The 17,323-nt window shown below is 37.5% G+C and overlaps 3 protein-coding genes across 5 annotated transcripts; 1 reads left to right on the forward strand and 2 right to left on the reverse strand.

The window, feature by feature from the left end:
• Positions 1-1,134: 1,134 nt before the first annotated feature.
• On the forward strand, positions 1,135-2,065 carry LOC137726911 (uncharacterized). The gene is made up of 2 exons (XM_068465862.1): positions 1,135-1,363; positions 1,667-2,065. Exons 1-2 carry the CDS (start codon positions 1,239-1,241, stop codon positions 1,881-1,883), a joined length of 342 nt encoding a protein of 113 aa, XP_068321963.1. The 5' UTR covers positions 1,135-1,238; the 3' UTR covers positions 1,884-2,065.
• Positions 2,066-2,855: 790 nt separating this feature from the next.
• Positions 2,856-9,901, reverse strand: LOC137726839 (uncharacterized). 2 transcript variants are annotated; one of them, XM_068465795.1, is made up of 15 exons: positions 9,707-9,901; positions 8,738-8,893; positions 8,493-8,609; positions 8,330-8,414; positions 7,875-7,983; positions 7,699-7,766; positions 7,474-7,593; positions 6,337-7,397; positions 5,907-6,107; positions 5,755-5,815; positions 5,251-5,364; positions 4,629-4,742; positions 4,412-4,518; positions 3,807-3,884; positions 2,856-3,231 (listed from the first exon to the last, which is right to left on the reverse strand). In XM_068465795.1, the coding sequence occupies exons 1-13, from the start codon at positions 9,796-9,798 to the stop codon at positions 4,420-4,422; spliced, it is 2,397 nt and encodes a 798-aa protein (XP_068321896.1). In that variant the 5' UTR covers positions 9,799-9,901; the 3' UTR covers positions 2,856-3,231; positions 3,807-3,884; positions 4,412-4,419. The 2 variants fall into 2 exon arrangements, with proteins under 2 accessions (XP_068321896.1, XP_068321895.1); XM_068465794.1 differs by having other exon boundaries at positions 8,738-8,899.
• Positions 9,902-11,419: 1,518 nt separating this feature from the next.
• On the reverse strand, positions 11,420-15,265 carry LOC137725859 (WD repeat-containing protein WDS homolog). Of its 2 annotated transcripts, none has more exons than XM_068464681.1 (5): positions 14,648-15,265; positions 13,506-14,582; positions 13,275-13,376; positions 11,911-12,546; positions 11,420-11,798 (listed from the first exon to the last, which is right to left on the reverse strand). In XM_068464681.1, the coding sequence occupies exons 2-5, from the start codon at positions 14,148-14,150 to the stop codon at positions 11,613-11,615; spliced, it is 1,569 nt and encodes a 522-aa protein (XP_068320782.1). In that variant the 5' UTR covers positions 14,151-14,582; positions 14,648-15,265; the 3' UTR covers positions 11,420-11,612. The 2 variants fall into 2 exon arrangements, with proteins under 2 accessions (XP_068320782.1, XP_068320783.1); XM_068464682.1 differs by having other exon boundaries at positions 13,506-14,219; positions 14,324-15,265.
• Positions 15,266-17,323: the final 2,058 nt, after the last annotated feature.

Here is a 17,323-nt window from a genome sequence, read left to right on the forward strand (position 1 = left end):
ACAGCAATTCATCGCATTTGTGACGTCGAACAATAAAAAACTATGATATTTTATGTCAAATGTACAAATATGAGAGAAAATGAATGAGTATAGAATCACTACAGTCCTTAATAAATCTAGTTTAAAGTGTTTCAGGTATCGATTTACGAATTGTAATGTAAAATTCATATACCTTTCGATTTGCATATATATTTTTAAACATAGAGAAGATTCAGAAGTCCGAATTATTCCAATACTCATTTCAGATAACTAATTAGACTAAAAAAATTATTCTTTGTACTTTTACCCAAATGGTAGAGCCAAAAGGAAAGTGTTGACAGGCACCATGTTGATGAACGCACATTGTTCTTGGCATGACTTGATTTCTAGATTCGAGTTGTAACTGTGGTTCCTTGTCATGATTGAAGGTATTTTGAGTTGAAGAGTTTTCAGTCTCCATGGTTTTCTTTTTTGAATGAGAAATAGAATTGCACATGATGCTGGATGAGACGAATTTTATGTTTGTATTTCACATGGTATGTCTTAGATTTAATTTCTAGTGCTGATGAATTACACGATGATGGTCAGAAAGATGCTGAAATGTCTCTGCAAGTCTTGACGGCTCCCAAAAATGTAGATTGCTATGGCAAAACTACCAACTGATCTTTTCTAAAATGATAAAAATTATTTGAGTGGACAACATTGTGCATAAAATTCTCCTTCTAACACCGTCTAATAAATTGCACATGTAAACTTCCTTGTGCACAAAGGAGTTGGTCACATGGGTTGGCCCTCTACCCCATTTGCCATAACTAAATATAGTGTAGCTAACCACCTACCATATAATTAAATTTGTGCATTAACGTAATACTAGATACACATTTTTTTTTTTTTTGTATTAATACATAAAAAGGAAAAAGAATTGACCTTCTTTTATAAAATATAATAAAGTCGAATTTTTATCGTGAATACATAATACATCACAGCTAAGATATTATGATTCTCAGCATATGAGAAATAAAATTTTGTTGACTGTGACATGATCATGGGATAAGTCAACGGTAAATAATGAGGAGGGAATAATGTGTATACCAATATCTTGTCCCTCTCTCTATATATGGTGAGGTTTCTTATCCTCTACTGCCTTGTAAAGATGCCCTTTCCTAGAGCTTCTCAAGAACCCTCACAATACATATAGCCCAACAATTCAACCAAAAATAAAAGAAGATATATTCCATCCTTCCAACTTAGTAATTTTCATGGCTGCAGAACCCTGCTCATCATCACCATCAAGTTCCTCATCATCTTCAAACCTGAGAATCACAGTTGAAAGAAACCCTTCTGAATCTCGCTTATCCCAACTGGACATCAAGTGCTGGCCCAAGTAAGTCTCTCACCTCCCCTCCTCTCACTCTCTCTCACTCAGTAAATCGAGGATTAAGCGAGATTAGCTCTTCAGTGCCCCCGAAGGCACAAGGTTTGCCACTCTCAACCCCCAAGACGAGAGGACCCCTCCACTCTCTCTCTCTCTCTTTCTCACTTCCTATAGAGGATTAAGCGTGATTAGCTCCTCAGTGCGGTCAAAGGCACAGAGTTTCCATCTCTCTCTCTCTCTCTCTACAAAATATAACGTGGTATTTATTTTTGTTTTTGTTTTTGTTTTTGTTTTGGGATTATGAATTCACAGATGGGGTTGCTCGCCTGGGAAGTACCAGCTGAAGTTTGATGCGGAGGAGACGTGTTATTTGTTGAAGGGAAGAGTGAAGGCGTATTATCCAAAAGGGTCTTCGGAATATGTCGAGTTCGGAGCTGGAGATCTTGTCACCATCCCAAAGGGACTCACCTGCACTTGGGATGTTTCTCTTGCTGTTGATAAACACTACAAATTCGAATCCTCTTCTTAACCATTATTATCATGAATTAATCATGATTATTGTCTTCATTTGCTCATAAATTTCAGATTTTTTATTTTGTTTTGTTTTTATTTTTTCTAGGGTTTGTGAATTTTTAGAGAGAGATCGATATGTTCGAGTAGTAGTCAAAAGGAAGGAAAATAATTCGTCAATGCATGTCCCATTGGAACCAACCCTCTTTTACGTATTGGCTATTAGCTTTTAATGCTCCTTTGACTGGTCAAATAGGATTTGTTAAAAAAAATAAAAAAAAATCCTCTTTTGTGGGCAATGATTTAGATCTTCTCTGTTCTTCCAGTTTTCATACTCTTATCATCTTGTATAACGTTAACATTTTATATCACTATAATTTTGTCTTATTATCTTTATAAAAAAATTAATATAAAATGTTGACATGATTTAACCGTGATCACACAAAATAAGAAGGAATGAAAATGTATAAAAACTGAAAGGGCAGAAAAGCCGGGTCCATGATTTAGACACCCGCCTGTTCTTTTGAGTTGGTATGATCAACGAGTTCAAATCAAACTTAGACAAATCAAACTTAGAATCTCGGATGCAGCCATGCATGGTTAAAATGCTTTAAAGCATTGTCTTACAAACAAAAGCAATTAGGAAATTGGTTAAGATTCTTATTTGCATGTGCGACCACAATTAACAATCTCGACAAACAGTCTGACAACACAATGTATCAACTCACCTAGCAAGAATACATCACCTTAATTCACCAAATAAAAAAAAAAAAAAAAATTAGAAATGACGGATCAATGCAAATACGTATGATTTCATTAACAACCTGACAACCTAACATCTAGCTAATCAATACAAACCACTAATCTTAGTTTTGATAAAGCATTAGACTTCGGATCCCATTCCTTTGTCTGTTTAGCCGGACATGATGCTGTTTTGTGCTACTTTCCACTGTGAGCAGGTCTAGTATAACTAGCTGGTGACGCAAAATAATCATACAGGATTTTTGGGCTTCTTTCTTTGAATTCTAGACATACAAAAGCAGTCCCCATATCAAAATTGCACTTCACAATTTGATACGGTTACAGGAACACAAAATCGGCTTAACGGTCTCTTAATTGATCAAACATGGTTTTATGTACAAGCACGAAACTTCAATCTCGCTTCGCCATCACCCCTAAATGCATAAACTCTGCCATCAGCCTCAATGAAGCTGGTTGTGCCATCTTTCAGGACCCCCGACGCCAGCCTCCGCTGCTTATTAGATCTATGATTTGAGATAAGCACGCATAGGGTTAGAACCATGTGGCTCCAACTGCAGAAGCTGTTTTATGGATTTGCTTTCCCAATATCTACATTGTCATGGATCCTGCAACCAAAACACCATTCAAACAAAAGGTGTAAGGTGGACGGTTCTCCCAAAACACGGAATGTGCACTGCTCATAAAATCTGGATTGCACCAAGTTTACTAAAAACAATCTCGGTAAAATGCATTTTGTATGGTCCGTAGAGTACTCAAAGCAAGAATTCAAGTCATGCAGGGAGGCGAAAATGAGATGGTACACGTTCTAGTCTAGTTTTTAGAACTTAGCATCTTCTGAATTACCAGACATGGAAAATATAGAACAAAAACAAATACCAGTACTCAAACCCTAATGTATTACAAGCCAAACAAACGCAAATACATGTCTAATTTTTAAGCCAATTTATACGATCCAAAACCATCTCCATACAAAATGTTGACCAAATCCAGAACTCTAACCAGTTAAATAAATAAATAACCCTCAATCTATCACAATTTATCATACCAGTTATACCTCCCCTCCCCCACCCTCCAAAAATAAACAAAAGAGATCAAAAACCGATAAACACCCAAACCCAAGTTTGCAAATGAATATAAAGATAAGCATGCAAACATTGAAAATATAGGAAAATACATCTACCTGAAGGAAAAAGGCTAGGCTTCTGGAGTTTATAAAAGATGCTCAGCAAGCAATTCTCTGAACCATTTCCCTCAACATCTGAACAGAGAATAGGGATTCAATTCTAGCGAGATTATTATTATTATTATTATTGAGACACAGAGAGAGAGAGAGAGAGAGAGAGATGTCAAAGTGAAGTTATAAAAATAGATTGCATGCAGTGAATAATTGGGTCCAAATAGGTCATTTTGTTTGTTCTTGTTTTCCTTTTTTGGGGTAATAAAGATTCCATATGGTACGACCATACAGCCCATTTGATTTCAGGCTTAAATCATCCTTTTACGCATTTATATCCAAGGTCGTAAATGGATGACCCAACACCCATTTATTCAGAGCAGGTAACTGGTACGGGCATATATATCAACACGACAATTGACAACAAACATTATATTTTTTTTCAACCAACACATAAACACCAACTTTTATCATGTAACAAATGTAAAGATCTTCAAATGGTAACATTACGACCTGCCAAACCCGGCAACCCAACTAATGACTTTATTGACCCCTTATAATGACACAAGGTAAACTCAACAAGAAGCATGAAAGGAAGAATATGCTACAACCTTGCTGACTATACCGCAACAGCCGTATTTTCCTCTGTAAAGTAATTTGGTCCAACGAAGTTTTCATCTCGAGCACCATGAAACTGGAGTACCCTAAGCTTCCCTTCCTGCAATTCATGAAAATTAGCATCGTAAATGGGCAAACAAAACCTTCCAAAAAAGAACAAAGGGGCAGTAGATTGATCATTGCAAGATTTCTGAAACATCAGAAGCACACCTTGGTCCCATAAACCAGACCTCCACCAGCAAAGGGATGAAAGCAAGCAACATTAACCTCATCCTCTGCACTGGGAAGTACTCTCACAAGTTCCATATCTGAAACTCTGTAAACCTAAATAAAGAAAGAAATGTCGGTAATTTAAGAGTCCAACAAAGTAAAACTTTAACAACAGTAGTAAACAACATGCCAACTGAGAGAGTGCTGACATATTAATTAAGCACAAAAATCTATCTAAAACCCTGTAGACCTAAATAAAGAAATATATGTGGTAACTAAGAGTCCAACAAAGTAAAACTTTGATAATAGTAGTAATGATCACTCAATTTTGAATTTTTATAATGAATCCAGTCCATCACTCTTTGTCATAAACACAGAATAAGAAGTCCAACCATTGTTCCTTCACAATATCACCAAATAGGCATACTATTACATTCCCTAAAGGAAGACTATTCAACTTTTTATGCTTTCTAACTTATATGTCTAAAAAAATAAAGCATATCTCAACGAATAGTACTTTTTGCTAACTAATACTTTCCCAAAGAACAAACACGAAGCAGAAAGTGAGATAAAACATTTTCTACTCAGTTGCAGGACAAGAAGGAAGACTCTGGAAGCTCACCTCAAGAACAGTGTAAATAGGTACAGTTGTATCCCCATCAACGACAATACTTTTAAGAAGAGAACCATGGCGGCGACCATAGGCCAGTAATATGTGCTCAGACGTGGGGGAGAACTGCAGGCACAACATAAAGCACAAAGGCTCAACTCAAAAATATCCTTTCCACATCGAAAGCAAAAGTACCAGTAGTTGCAAATTACACTAAATCAACTATAAGTACCAAAGGAACAGGCACAAATACAGTTTATTGTCAGTGGCAAATGACGAGAGCTAAACAGCTTCCGGAAATAGACATAAGATTAAAAAAAAAAAAGAAAGTCATTATCCAACCTAAACCTGCATAATTGTCAACCATGAATTTCGACCTTATCATACATAGAACAACAGGTCAATGATCCAAGTCATAGTAGAAAATGAGCCCAAGGTAATAAAAGCACGACACAAGGCACCAGAGCATAAATAGAAACAAAAGCAAATAGTAGTCAAATTTTCTTTGAAACTAACTTGGATTGAAGTCAAACAATGTGCCGCTCTAATAGCCCGAGAGACAAGTATCAAACCAAATCTGCACGAGATAATACAATAACTCATATATAAGATGTTGATAAAAGAATAAAGGAAATAAGAAACAGTTGACAAAAGGATTAGAAATTTACGTGGCCTCCTCAAGTGAATATATGCGAAGCTCATACATAACTTGGTGAGCTGAGATTGGGTGCCGAGTTGGGGATGTTGGAATTCCAGAATCCTGATGAACTAGACTTTGTAGTCCAGGGTCAGCTTCCGTATGAGGAAGCATGCATGCAACACAGGCAGCTAAAAATCTCCCACAGGGGGAGAAATGAGCCCCCATTTCACTGCAAAAGCACATGCCACACAAAGTTGTAATAAAACATAATTACAAGCTGAGCAGAAAAAATCCTTCAATTGCATCTGATTACAATTGTTTTTAATATAGATGCGAGTGCTAGAAGCTATTGTAAATTTGCAATCAAATACTGAAGCCATGTAGAAGAATGAAGAATATTGTAAAAGGTAAACCGGTAAAAGAAACGAAATAAAGGAATACCAAAGATGTTCACATACCTACAAAGAACAGCATGAGGAACAATTAAACGACATCTTTCAGCATTCAGCAGAGCAGAAGGATTTTTTATATCATGCGACCATACTCTTAGTTTTACAGTGCATGGTAATTCTGCAGCTGCTGCTGCAGCCATTAATGTATCAATATCAGACTGGATTCGACTAATAATGGGCTGTGCATCATTCTCATCGGGTTGGGTACTTAAGGAAGCACTATCCCCTGATTCTGGTCCAGAGAAGTGGAAGTGCTGATAATAATGCTGCAAGCCAGATCTTCCAGAAAGCCCAGATACACTGGTGCTTCCTGGCAATGCTAAAGAAGCTGCCACATCCGCCACGTTATGAGCAGACAGATGCGACACTAAACTAGAAGAACCCATAGGCTGAGCTAAATTGTTAAGCCCACCACGATTAAGAGGAAGCATTGAGGGAAAATTAGCTTGGCTTTGACCTGTTAACCACCCTTGGAGAAAAGGTTGCTCCCAGAATGCAGGATCTCTATAAGGAAACGTTCTATGAGGTTGCCCAAATTCAGTAAAACCAGGATGACTTGAAGTATTTTCAGGTACTCTATTATTCACAGGATCTAAATTAATCCAGTTTCCATGCTGGCTTCCCCCTACAGCTGGCATCTCATCAGTCTCCATTGCATCTCCTTTGTGGTCACAAGCATCACTTCCATTAAGGAAATAATTATCTGCATTGCCTTCAGCATTGTGCTTGGAAACAATTGGAGCTGATGGAAATGTCTCCATTCGAGAAACTGTGGTAGCATCCTGCTCTGCTGCATTTACATCTGTTTGAAACTGCATTGAAGCAGAAGTGACTTGCATGCTATTTGATCCAGCAGGTCTGTTTTCAGGCTGCATTACTCTTCTTGAATCATCTACATATGGCGGCACGAAGACAAAAGGCACGGACATAAGTGGTAGTTTAGTAGCCAAACTAAGACGTTCACTAGAATCAATGTTTGCCACAAAAACAGCAGGAGATGGACATTGCATGTAGCCGGGAGATGTTGCTTGAGACATTGAGGAATCTGAAGAGTCAAGATCATTGACCTGCATATCAGTTTAATAATGTAACCTATACGATAGCAGGAATGAAGAATCACTTAAATGCCCTCTGGAAAATTACCTCAGCAGTTAAGAGAAACGGAGCAGCTTGGGGGTGAAAATGCACTGCTCGAAGGGAACGCCATGTTTTTAATACCATGTCTGGAGAAGAAGATTCCCCATTGTATTTCCATATATACAACTGAAACCAGATTTTCAATGTCAGTGTTATCAAAATATATATCCCATTACTAACCATCAATGATTGTATGATATACTAAAGAACCGTAATAAAAAGAATCAATACCTTGTGTCCTGATGCAACAGCTAGGAGTTCCCCTTTGGCATGAAAAGCAATAGATGCAATAGGTCGATCTGCGGAGAGAATCATAAAGGGATATGAACTATGTCAGAATTCTAAGAAAAATGTACAATGTAAGAAAGCCTACTAATTTAGTAAGACACTGAAGTTTCGGAGATTACAGAAATCACGAGAACCGATACAATCTGATGTGTTTAAATCCCATAAGTGAACTTCATGATCCAAACTTCCACTAGCAATTATTTCTGGATTCAAAGGATGAAACCTAACCTGTAAGAATGCCATTAGTTACTTCCACGTCAAAATAATATTCACAATTTAGTGGTTGGATTTTACCCGTACCAAAAAACACATGCCCCAGAAGCAACTACCTAAACTATTAATTAATTAATTAAATGTTAAACAATTTGGACCAGCTAATTGATATATCATATTTCAAATAAATTGGATAAGACTGTGTAATTTGTATCTGTTTTTTTTCTTTCAGCAGACTTCCATTTACATAGATTTTACTCTTAGCTAAATAGTTCATAGAGAAAGATGCAAATATTAGCAAAAAAAAAAAAAAAAAAAATTGAAGAATAAATAGATCTGCAATTGCACAAGTCATACGTACCACCCAAGGTGTCCTTCTATGGCCGCTCAAAACCTTTACACATCTGCCAGTTTGGCAATCAATTATCTTTACAGTGTGGTCACCACTGAAAGCATGAAAAGATTTCAATTAGAGTCAAGATCAGAAATAAGTATTCAGATCTAAACAAGATTAGAAAACTTACTGTGTAGAAGCAAGTTTTCTTCCATCGGGGCTGAATGCTGCTGCAATGGTTGACCTTGGAGGAGGCACTAAATCACAATACTTGGCTGACAAATGCCGCAGCGACTCTGCTTCAACCCTGAAAGATCAATGAAATACAGATTCAATAAATACAGCATGGCATCTTTGATAACCTAATATAAAAGGTATAAAAGGTCTCACACTAAAACCTGCTTGAAAAAACTTAAAAAAGAGAACTGTTGGTACCATGAGCGGAGGCCACGTTTCACATCTCTGGTTGCTTCACCCTTAGGCCCATAGGTGGAACTAGATTTCCTATTAGAAGTTTCTCCCCACCGCATTGTGGGCACATGTTTTGCTCTAGGAGAAATCTCCCTCCGTGCTATCAAGGCAACCACATTTCTGCCACTGAAAAAAAAAAAAAATTAAGAAGTTCACTTATTCAGAAGGACATCATATGAATAAAAACATGTCTCAGGGTGGCATTTGGATATGTGGGTGTGATTTTTACCGCAAACCGTTGAATTAGACTTTACAAAAAGTAATATTATGATGTTGTTAGTTACACATAAATTTCACTATTTAGGAAATCCAAAGTGTTCAAATAATCAAGGAAAAATTATTATTTCACATCCACCCTCTAAATCGTTGTAATTTTTAACATTGTGTTTTCTTCTCAATTAATGTATCAAAACCCTTTCTTTATATGATCTTATAACATTTCATACCAAGCATTCACATTCGGTAGTCCAATCCAAATCTCTCATTTTTCCCTATTCCCGGAATCCAGAGTCATAGCTATATAATCATTGATTTCACTACTAAAGCGTACAAGCGGTCCAAGTCCATCAGTACTTGATCCTCAACACTGAACCGTCCTATGTACTCGAGCCTTATTTCATAATTCGAACAAGCATTTCACACAAACTAAACGAAAAGCCACATTGAACTTTAAATCTATTAAGTGCAACCAATCACTACACGACGTGATGAAATTCATATAAACAAAAACATAAAAAATGAATTCAAAAATCCAACTTAAACTAAACACAATGATGACCGGATTGTAGATTCCTAATTACAATAATATAACTCAAATCCAACACTTGCAAGAAATCAAATTTAGCTGAATTCCAGAATCCGAAACGCATATGGATCGAATTACAGCAAACCAAAAAAAAAAAAACCCTAACGCAGAGGGTTTCGAATTCTGACCTGCAGTGATGATGCTCGGCCGACAGCGATGGAGAAATCGGGGTCTGATCCAACGGTCGCGAAGGTCCAGCCATCGTAAGATCGGACTTCATGGGAATTTAGCCCAATTTGCGACTCCAATTTCGGAATTTCAATTTTGAGGAAGAAGAAGAGAGCGAGAGTCCGCGCCTCTCTCTTTCCTATGTTGTGCTTGCTACGTTGGTTTTACAAAAAGGCCGAATGCGCAGTCGTTGCTTTTTTACCAAAATGCCCCTTTTTGATTCCCTCCCGTGTTTCCCAACCGTCCATCTGAATTTCTCGAGGGTTCGTATTGCGCCACGTCACCGTCAAAATTTTCAAATTTTAAAAATCAAAACGTTATGTCGTTTTTTCTCCCTCTCAGTGCAATGGTTAGAGATAAACTTGGGCCGTCCAATCACATACTGCTTGGCGTATTAACTTTTCGACACAAAAATAAAAACAAATACTAATGAAGATCGGACCTGGAATTTCAAACAAGAAAAATTGCACGGTTGATTTAAATATTGTTACAATAACATCTCGTTGAAGTTATTGTCAAACTAACTTCCAATTGTTTGCTTCGGTCTTGAGAGTGTTATGTTGCTTTCTTACTTCTGGTTTTGGGCTGTGAGAAAAACAGCAAGCTAAAAACAGAAAAAAGGTTTTTTGATCTCAACTATGCCCTATCACTGGGTACATTAGATTTGGTGGGCACGGCATAAGTTCAGTTATTAGTTCGCTTCTTACCACCATATGCGACTAAGATCAAAACTCACAGAATCAACTAGTTCTTAATGTAGCAACATATCACGTAACGAGTCTAGTTTACAATATATAAAAAATTTTAAACTTACTTAGGTTTGTCTTCCGCCGCCCTACGGGCATGGTTGTCTCTGAGATTTCAGGATCTTGTGCGAAATTTATAAAAGGGCCCCTTCTTAAGATAATTTAAAAAAAAATAAATAGGACAATGTATTGATGTTAGAAATTAATAACTTGAATCAAAACAGTCACTTACTACTACGATCTAGTGATACTTCGATTTGTGAAAGTGAGAGGTCTTAGGTTTGAATATCGTCAAAGGCAAATTTGAACAACATTATTATAGTTGGCCAATTATGAGGCTTAGCCCACTTCCCCATCCCGTTAGTGTAGGTAATATCGTTTTATTGAAAGGAAAAAAAAAAAAAAACTTAAATCAAAACAAACTTTAGGATTCACCTGCACCTCAATCTTAAACAACCAAGCAAGAAAAAAAAGCTTCAAACACTCTTAACTTCAAAGTTTCACTTAAATATATAGCATTATTATATAATAAAATTGAAAAATAAAACATTTTTAGAGTGTTGTTATTGGTACTTTTTGTACGGAGTGCATAATGTGACTTTAAAGAATAAAAGCATTTTTTTTTTAAATATATAGCATTATTACATGTAAATTTTTTTTTATTACATCGATATTTTTACATCAAAGGAAGAGAAAGTTCGGCTAAGCCATACAATGGGTAGCCTAATTTGGTATCGAATTTGGCATCCACGAGATTCGAACCTAAGACCTCTCATTTCCAAGTGAGGACGAATACTACCAAACCGTAGTACTGAATGGCTATTACATGTAACCTTTAAACGGCAAAATTTTTTAGGGGCTCCTTCAAATATGTGTTGGTTTGCCCTCATTCTCGCCTGGCCTCTTCAGGTCTTTTTCTGAACCTGCCTTATGGTGATTACTGTGGTGATCGTGGTGGTGCTGACTTTCTATAAAATTAAGCAGGATCTCAAAGTGGAATGGTACACCAAAATTTTCAAAAAACATATATATTCACACTCATTAACGAATAGGAGCTTGAAAAGAACAAAAGCCATATATACAGAGGGTGACAGGATGTAAAATTGGAGATGTGATCTTTTCAACTGAGCTTCTGAGGTTGAATCTTATTAGGTCGGCTCGATCCCCATATACGGATGGTATGATCATCACTTGCTGATGCCAGCATCTGCGGTCTCTTATGATTCCAACTCACACACTTCACGGTCATTGAATGCCCACGCAAAACCTCTATCGGCCTAGAATTTCTTCGGTTCCAAATGTATACCTAGACAAGATAATGATTTTCACTTTGTGAGGTTCCATTTGGTTCATTGGATACAAGAATGATTTGTATCTCAGCACATGTATGGGCAAATTCTCTAATTTGGGAAGCATACCTGTGAATTCTCACTACCACTGGCAATAAATGTGCTGTTCAATCCACCGAAGCAGGAGCGTATCACATACTTGCTTTGCTTGTGGCCCGTAAACTTCAGCGGCTTCTCCCATTCCCCAGCGACATCCCACATATGAATCTCCTGGCTATTTAGGTTGACAATAAAGAACTTACTGTCTCCAGAAATTGAAAGGGATGTGATAGAATTGTCTTCAGAAACGACACGTTCTGCATTTGTTCCCACATTTAAAATTCGAATTTCTTTATCAGAGAAAATGCTGATAAGATTTTCCCCATCTGGTGTCACAGCAAGATCTAAAATCTTGGGCATCCTCATCCCTCTCCATGCTTTCAACTCGTTGCCATCACAATCCCACATATAGATGCCCTTTTCAGGGTCGGAACTGCCACACACAAGTCGCTTTGAGTCGGGAAACCAAGCACATGAGCTGACAATGAAGCCGAGATCCCCAAATGTATGCTTGCATGTAACTGTTTCCACATCCCATAGTTTGACAACTTCAACATTTCCACATGTAAGCAACTTTGAGTCATCGGAGCTCCATGCTAGAAAGGATACCGGTTTCTGGTGACTCCTCAGAGTATGTTGTAATGCCACCCTACTGTCCTCCAGCACCTGGCAAGGTGGTATGCAGTTAAGTGTCATTTTTTGTCATTTTTTGCTATCTAGATTACAAGTTTCTCAACATAAACAACTCTTTAAGCATTCAGTTTATACGAGCATGAAAGTTGGATTTAAAGTAATAATCATATATGGCATTTATATCCGCTTCGCTTTTTAAAAACTATATTAACATCGGCATAATACGTTTGGGAAAAAGTAAATGTTTTCACTGAATTACCAAAATTTAACGATTAAACAGACACCTCTTAGATCATGCATTCGTCCACGTGACACAATATAGTTTTTTCTGTTATATTGACGTAGCTTAAGAATAGATCCTTCCTAAAACAGAGAAACTATTTTTCATTTCTTATCAATTTTAAAGAGAACTAAAAGCAAGATTTTCAATGATCTTGAAAAAAAATCTCCTTCCCATTGTTTTCCTAAATCTGCAATAGTTCTCAAACAAATCATCTCTTCTTATTTTTCCTTCCATCTGATTTTTGTCGAGAGTATATTATTGTTATATGAGCAGTGTCAAGAACCCTAAACATATACTTCTTATCCACAATTTCTTATGCATGAAGGCCACATTTCCACCAATTAAGTAAAATATTGTGCGGGTTAATATATAATCATTGAGAATGAAACTTTGGTACCAAAGCAATATTCAATTAGTTGAATAAATAAAATTCTTATAAATTCTAATACAAATCACTCCGGATACAATTCTATGGTACCTTCCATATGATGGCCGCGCAATCACTTGATGAAGAGGCCAAATACTCCCCGTTATTAGAAAATTGTACAAACCAAACTTCATTCTTATGCTCAGTCAAAATCTGCACCAGGTGAAACATTGTGTTCATGTGTATGTCAGTCCTCCAATAGAAGAACATCTGAGCAAACAAAAGTAAAACCCTCATAACTTCAATTTTCAAAACATAAACATTATTGCCGGCAAATCACACCTGAACAGTTTCAGTGGGGATCTGATCCCTACCACAGAAATGGTCAGCATAAAGTGAAACTGCATCCGACAAATTGTGATACATACATGAATCAATCTGGGACAAAACAGCAGTTTCAACCAGATGTTCCAACCTGTTCTCGGGCAGTGTGATTGGTGGAGGAAGCAATTTTTCTAATTCTTGCAATAGTTTTTTACGCAACTCACAAACAGCAATATCATCTATTTTGCTCTGCTCCATTTCCTTCGATGACAGGATACTGCGAGCAAGGTTATGAACTTTCCCTCTGTCTACATGTAATGTTGACACCTCTTTCTGCAAAATGGCCAGAGCCAATTTGTCATCCCCACATTTCAAAGACTCCAAAAGACATTGTTTGAATACAAGAAACAAAGCAGCAGCTCTCGTATCATCTGTCAAATCATTGATGGTATTCAGGGTATCAACACAACCATCCCAATTCCCACTTGATATCTGTGATTCCAGCGTTTGAAAATCATTGGATTTGCATGAAATGCCAGACTCCAACTCTAAGCATGAAGCAGACTTCTCATAGCCAATTGAAAGCAGGCATTGAATAATTATCCTTACAAACTCATGTTTCCTAATTAGGCCTTTTGAGCCAAGCCTAGGCGAACCCTCCATCAGCAATGGAGTTCGGGAAATCCTAAGATGGTTTGATGAACTTCCTAGCCTTTTACAGTTTCCCCATTTCTTCCACCAGCCATGATAATCACAACAGAAAACAAACACTCTGTCAATTGCCAAATTTCACACCTACCATCTCGAAGTGCCAGTAATGACAAATAGAAGATTACCAAAATAACCAATCCCGAAAAGAATTCGACTTTATATCTCTAAAACCAAATACCCGAACCTATACAAGCCAACTGTATAGCTGGGCACTCTGCGGAAAAGCTCCCTGAGACCCTAAACCTCCAATTTCGTAATCAAACAACAAAAGCAGCAAAACCAACCAAAGTTTAAACAAAAGCGTACCAAGTCAACAGAAGCTCTCAAATCCCAATGCCCAAAAGTCCTTATTGAGAAAACACTTATATTCTGCAGAGAAGCTCCCTAGAACCCCAAACCCCCAATTCTGAATTCAAACAGCAAAAGCAGTAAAACAAACCAAAACGTACCTGTACAACAGAAGAGCTCAATTCTCAATGCCCAAAAGTCCTTTCTGAAAAAGCACTTATACGCCAACTGCAATTACCAGCTTTACCACCATAACCCACAAGCCCAAAATTACGGAAACCAACCCAAAAATGGTATCCACCCGAAATCCCTCAATACCCAAAAACCTTCAAACGGTAGTTAAAACCAGATTCAGGTAATATTGGACACAATCAAAACGAACCTACAACAGCTCAGAGCGCCCGATACGCCGCAAACCGCCATGGCTGACAATGCTAGTCGTAAAAATTCAACGTACCCGGTAAAGCTTCGAGCTCGAAGAAGAAGAAAAAACGATAATTCGAAAACCAGTATGAATCTTTGGCGGTGGGAAGATTGGATTGGATTGGATTGGTGGGGTGGAAATGGAAGAAGTAGTAAATTTGTGGGGTGGATTGGAATTCTGGGAAGCAGTAAATTGGCAGTCAATGGGAGAGATCGACAGAGTGAACGACTACGAGAAAATATACAGAGAGCAAAGAGATCTATGGAAGTACCTGAAAATCTTAACACGTCATTCGCCGACGTTTTGAGGGAGAAAACCGGGTCCCAGTTTACCAGTTTATCAGTTTATCGTCTGGTTTTATCCGACGAGATTATAAACGGCACCTCGTTTATGGTTATATTCAAAATAATTGGCAAAACATAAAATATTAGAAAATATATTTTATATAAAAAATTAAATACTTTAAGTCATATAGGTCGCGTTTGGTACGCGGGACGGGACGGAACAGAGTGGGACGAGGCGTTCCGTCCCGCGTTTGGTGTGCCTAAAATGAGTGGAACGCGCTGTTCCATGGAACAGATTTTGGATGATTTTCTGTTCCACACCCCCACCCTGGAACGGGTTGTTCCACGTCTGTGGGACAGAAATTTCCAAAATTTTAAGACAAAAATGCCCCTTGTCTTTTTCAAAATTTAAATCAAAAATCATATAACAAACCCTAAAAACTATCCCTCTTCTTCTCAGCCGTCGTGTTCCTCCCTCTGCATCGTCCCTTTCCTCCTCATCTTCTTCCCTGTAGCCTCTTCACCTCTGCATCTTCCGTGTAGCAGCTCTGCGAACCTTCCTCCTCATCCTCTTCCGTAGCATCTTCAGCTCTGCATCTCGGTTCCAGGTTCGATCTGTTTTCGTGTAGCTCTCGGTCTCTCTTTCTTCGATTGTTCAAATGTTTTTTATTTGTTCTCTGTTTATGTATTTGTTCTCTGTTTGTGTTTGATATTTTGTATCAACTAGAGTGCAGCAAAATACTAGTTTTTTTTGGCGATTTCTCATCTGGGTATGGTACATTTTTTTCTTTGGTTTCTGTTTCCGCTTTCAATCTGTCTTTCTGGACGGTCAGTTTGGTCAATTTGGTGTTTCTTGGATGCCTTTGTGTTCTTGATTGTTGAGTTGTATGGTTCTGATTTTGTTTCTTGAGTAAATACATATCAATTTGTAATTTGTATTTTGTGAAATGGGAAAAAAAAAAGGGGATTTTTGGGCATCAGGGTTTTGGTACTTTGATTTGATTTAGGTTTTCTCCTTTGAGGTGCTTTTCTTGCTTTCTGGGCAACAGGGTTGTTGTTCCTGTGGGTGTTTGCTTGAAAGATAAATCTTTCTCCTTTCTATCTCATAGGAAAGGTAAGCAATTTGGGTTTTGTTGACTTTATCATATTTGTATGGATATTGATTTGAAGTGAGTGAGCTGGTTTTGTTAATGCCTTTAGGTCTTAGTGGATTTCAGGATTTAGCTGTTCAAGTTGATGTCGGTTATAAGCATTAAAAGGTTGATGTCGGTTATGCAAGACTTATTTTCAAGCATGATGTTTATAGTAGTGTTTGAACATATAATTACCAAAAGTGAGATGGCAGAGTGCAGCCTGTTTATATTGGAAAAATACAGAGGCTGCTTTGTGCTCCTGGGATTCCGAGTCGACCAAATACTCTAGTTTTGGTATAATCATTGGATATCAAGTCGTAAATGTGTTTGCTAGGTTATAACTCTGATTGTTTCTTGTTAACAGTGAAAGAATAGGGCTCCATTATGTATGTGCAAATGCCTTTTATCTTATTGTCCTGGGCTTTTGGTTTAGGATTTAATTAACAAGTCATGTCATTTAAAGGCGTATAAGTTATGGAAAATTAGAAGGGTCTCGCTTGAGCTAAAAATGAAGTGGTATAGAACTGGGTGGAGAGATAGATAAGTAGAATAGGTTGTAAACACAAAAAATTGCAACTCCCTTCCAACACACGCCCACCCCCCAACACACAAATGTCTTTAGACTTGGACGAGGATTAACTTGTCCATATTGAATTTGCACTGCATATATAAACCGTAAGCAGAAATACTTAATCTAAATGATGAGCCAATTGAGCAACACAAAATTCAATATATGAATTGGGTTTCCTTCACTTACATGCTCCCAAATGCGAGACACAATTAACATTTCCAATCCAAGGCTTCATCACACACATTCCTCAACGATTACTAATCACAAAAATAAAACCGTTCGCATATCGAAATTCTTCGATTCTAAACATTAATCTTTCCTATTCGTACAATACTTCCCCAGCAACCAAATCCAACTTTTCACCAACTAACACTGACCCGACACACTTCCAATTCAGAACTACTCAAAAACACAAAAAGACCTCA

This window comes from Pyrus communis, chromosome 2, assembly GCF_963583255.1.
Source record: "Pyrus communis chromosome 2, drPyrComm1.1, whole genome shotgun sequence".
NCBI classification, from domain to species: Eukaryota; Viridiplantae; Streptophyta; class Magnoliopsida; order Rosales; family Rosaceae; genus Pyrus; species Pyrus communis.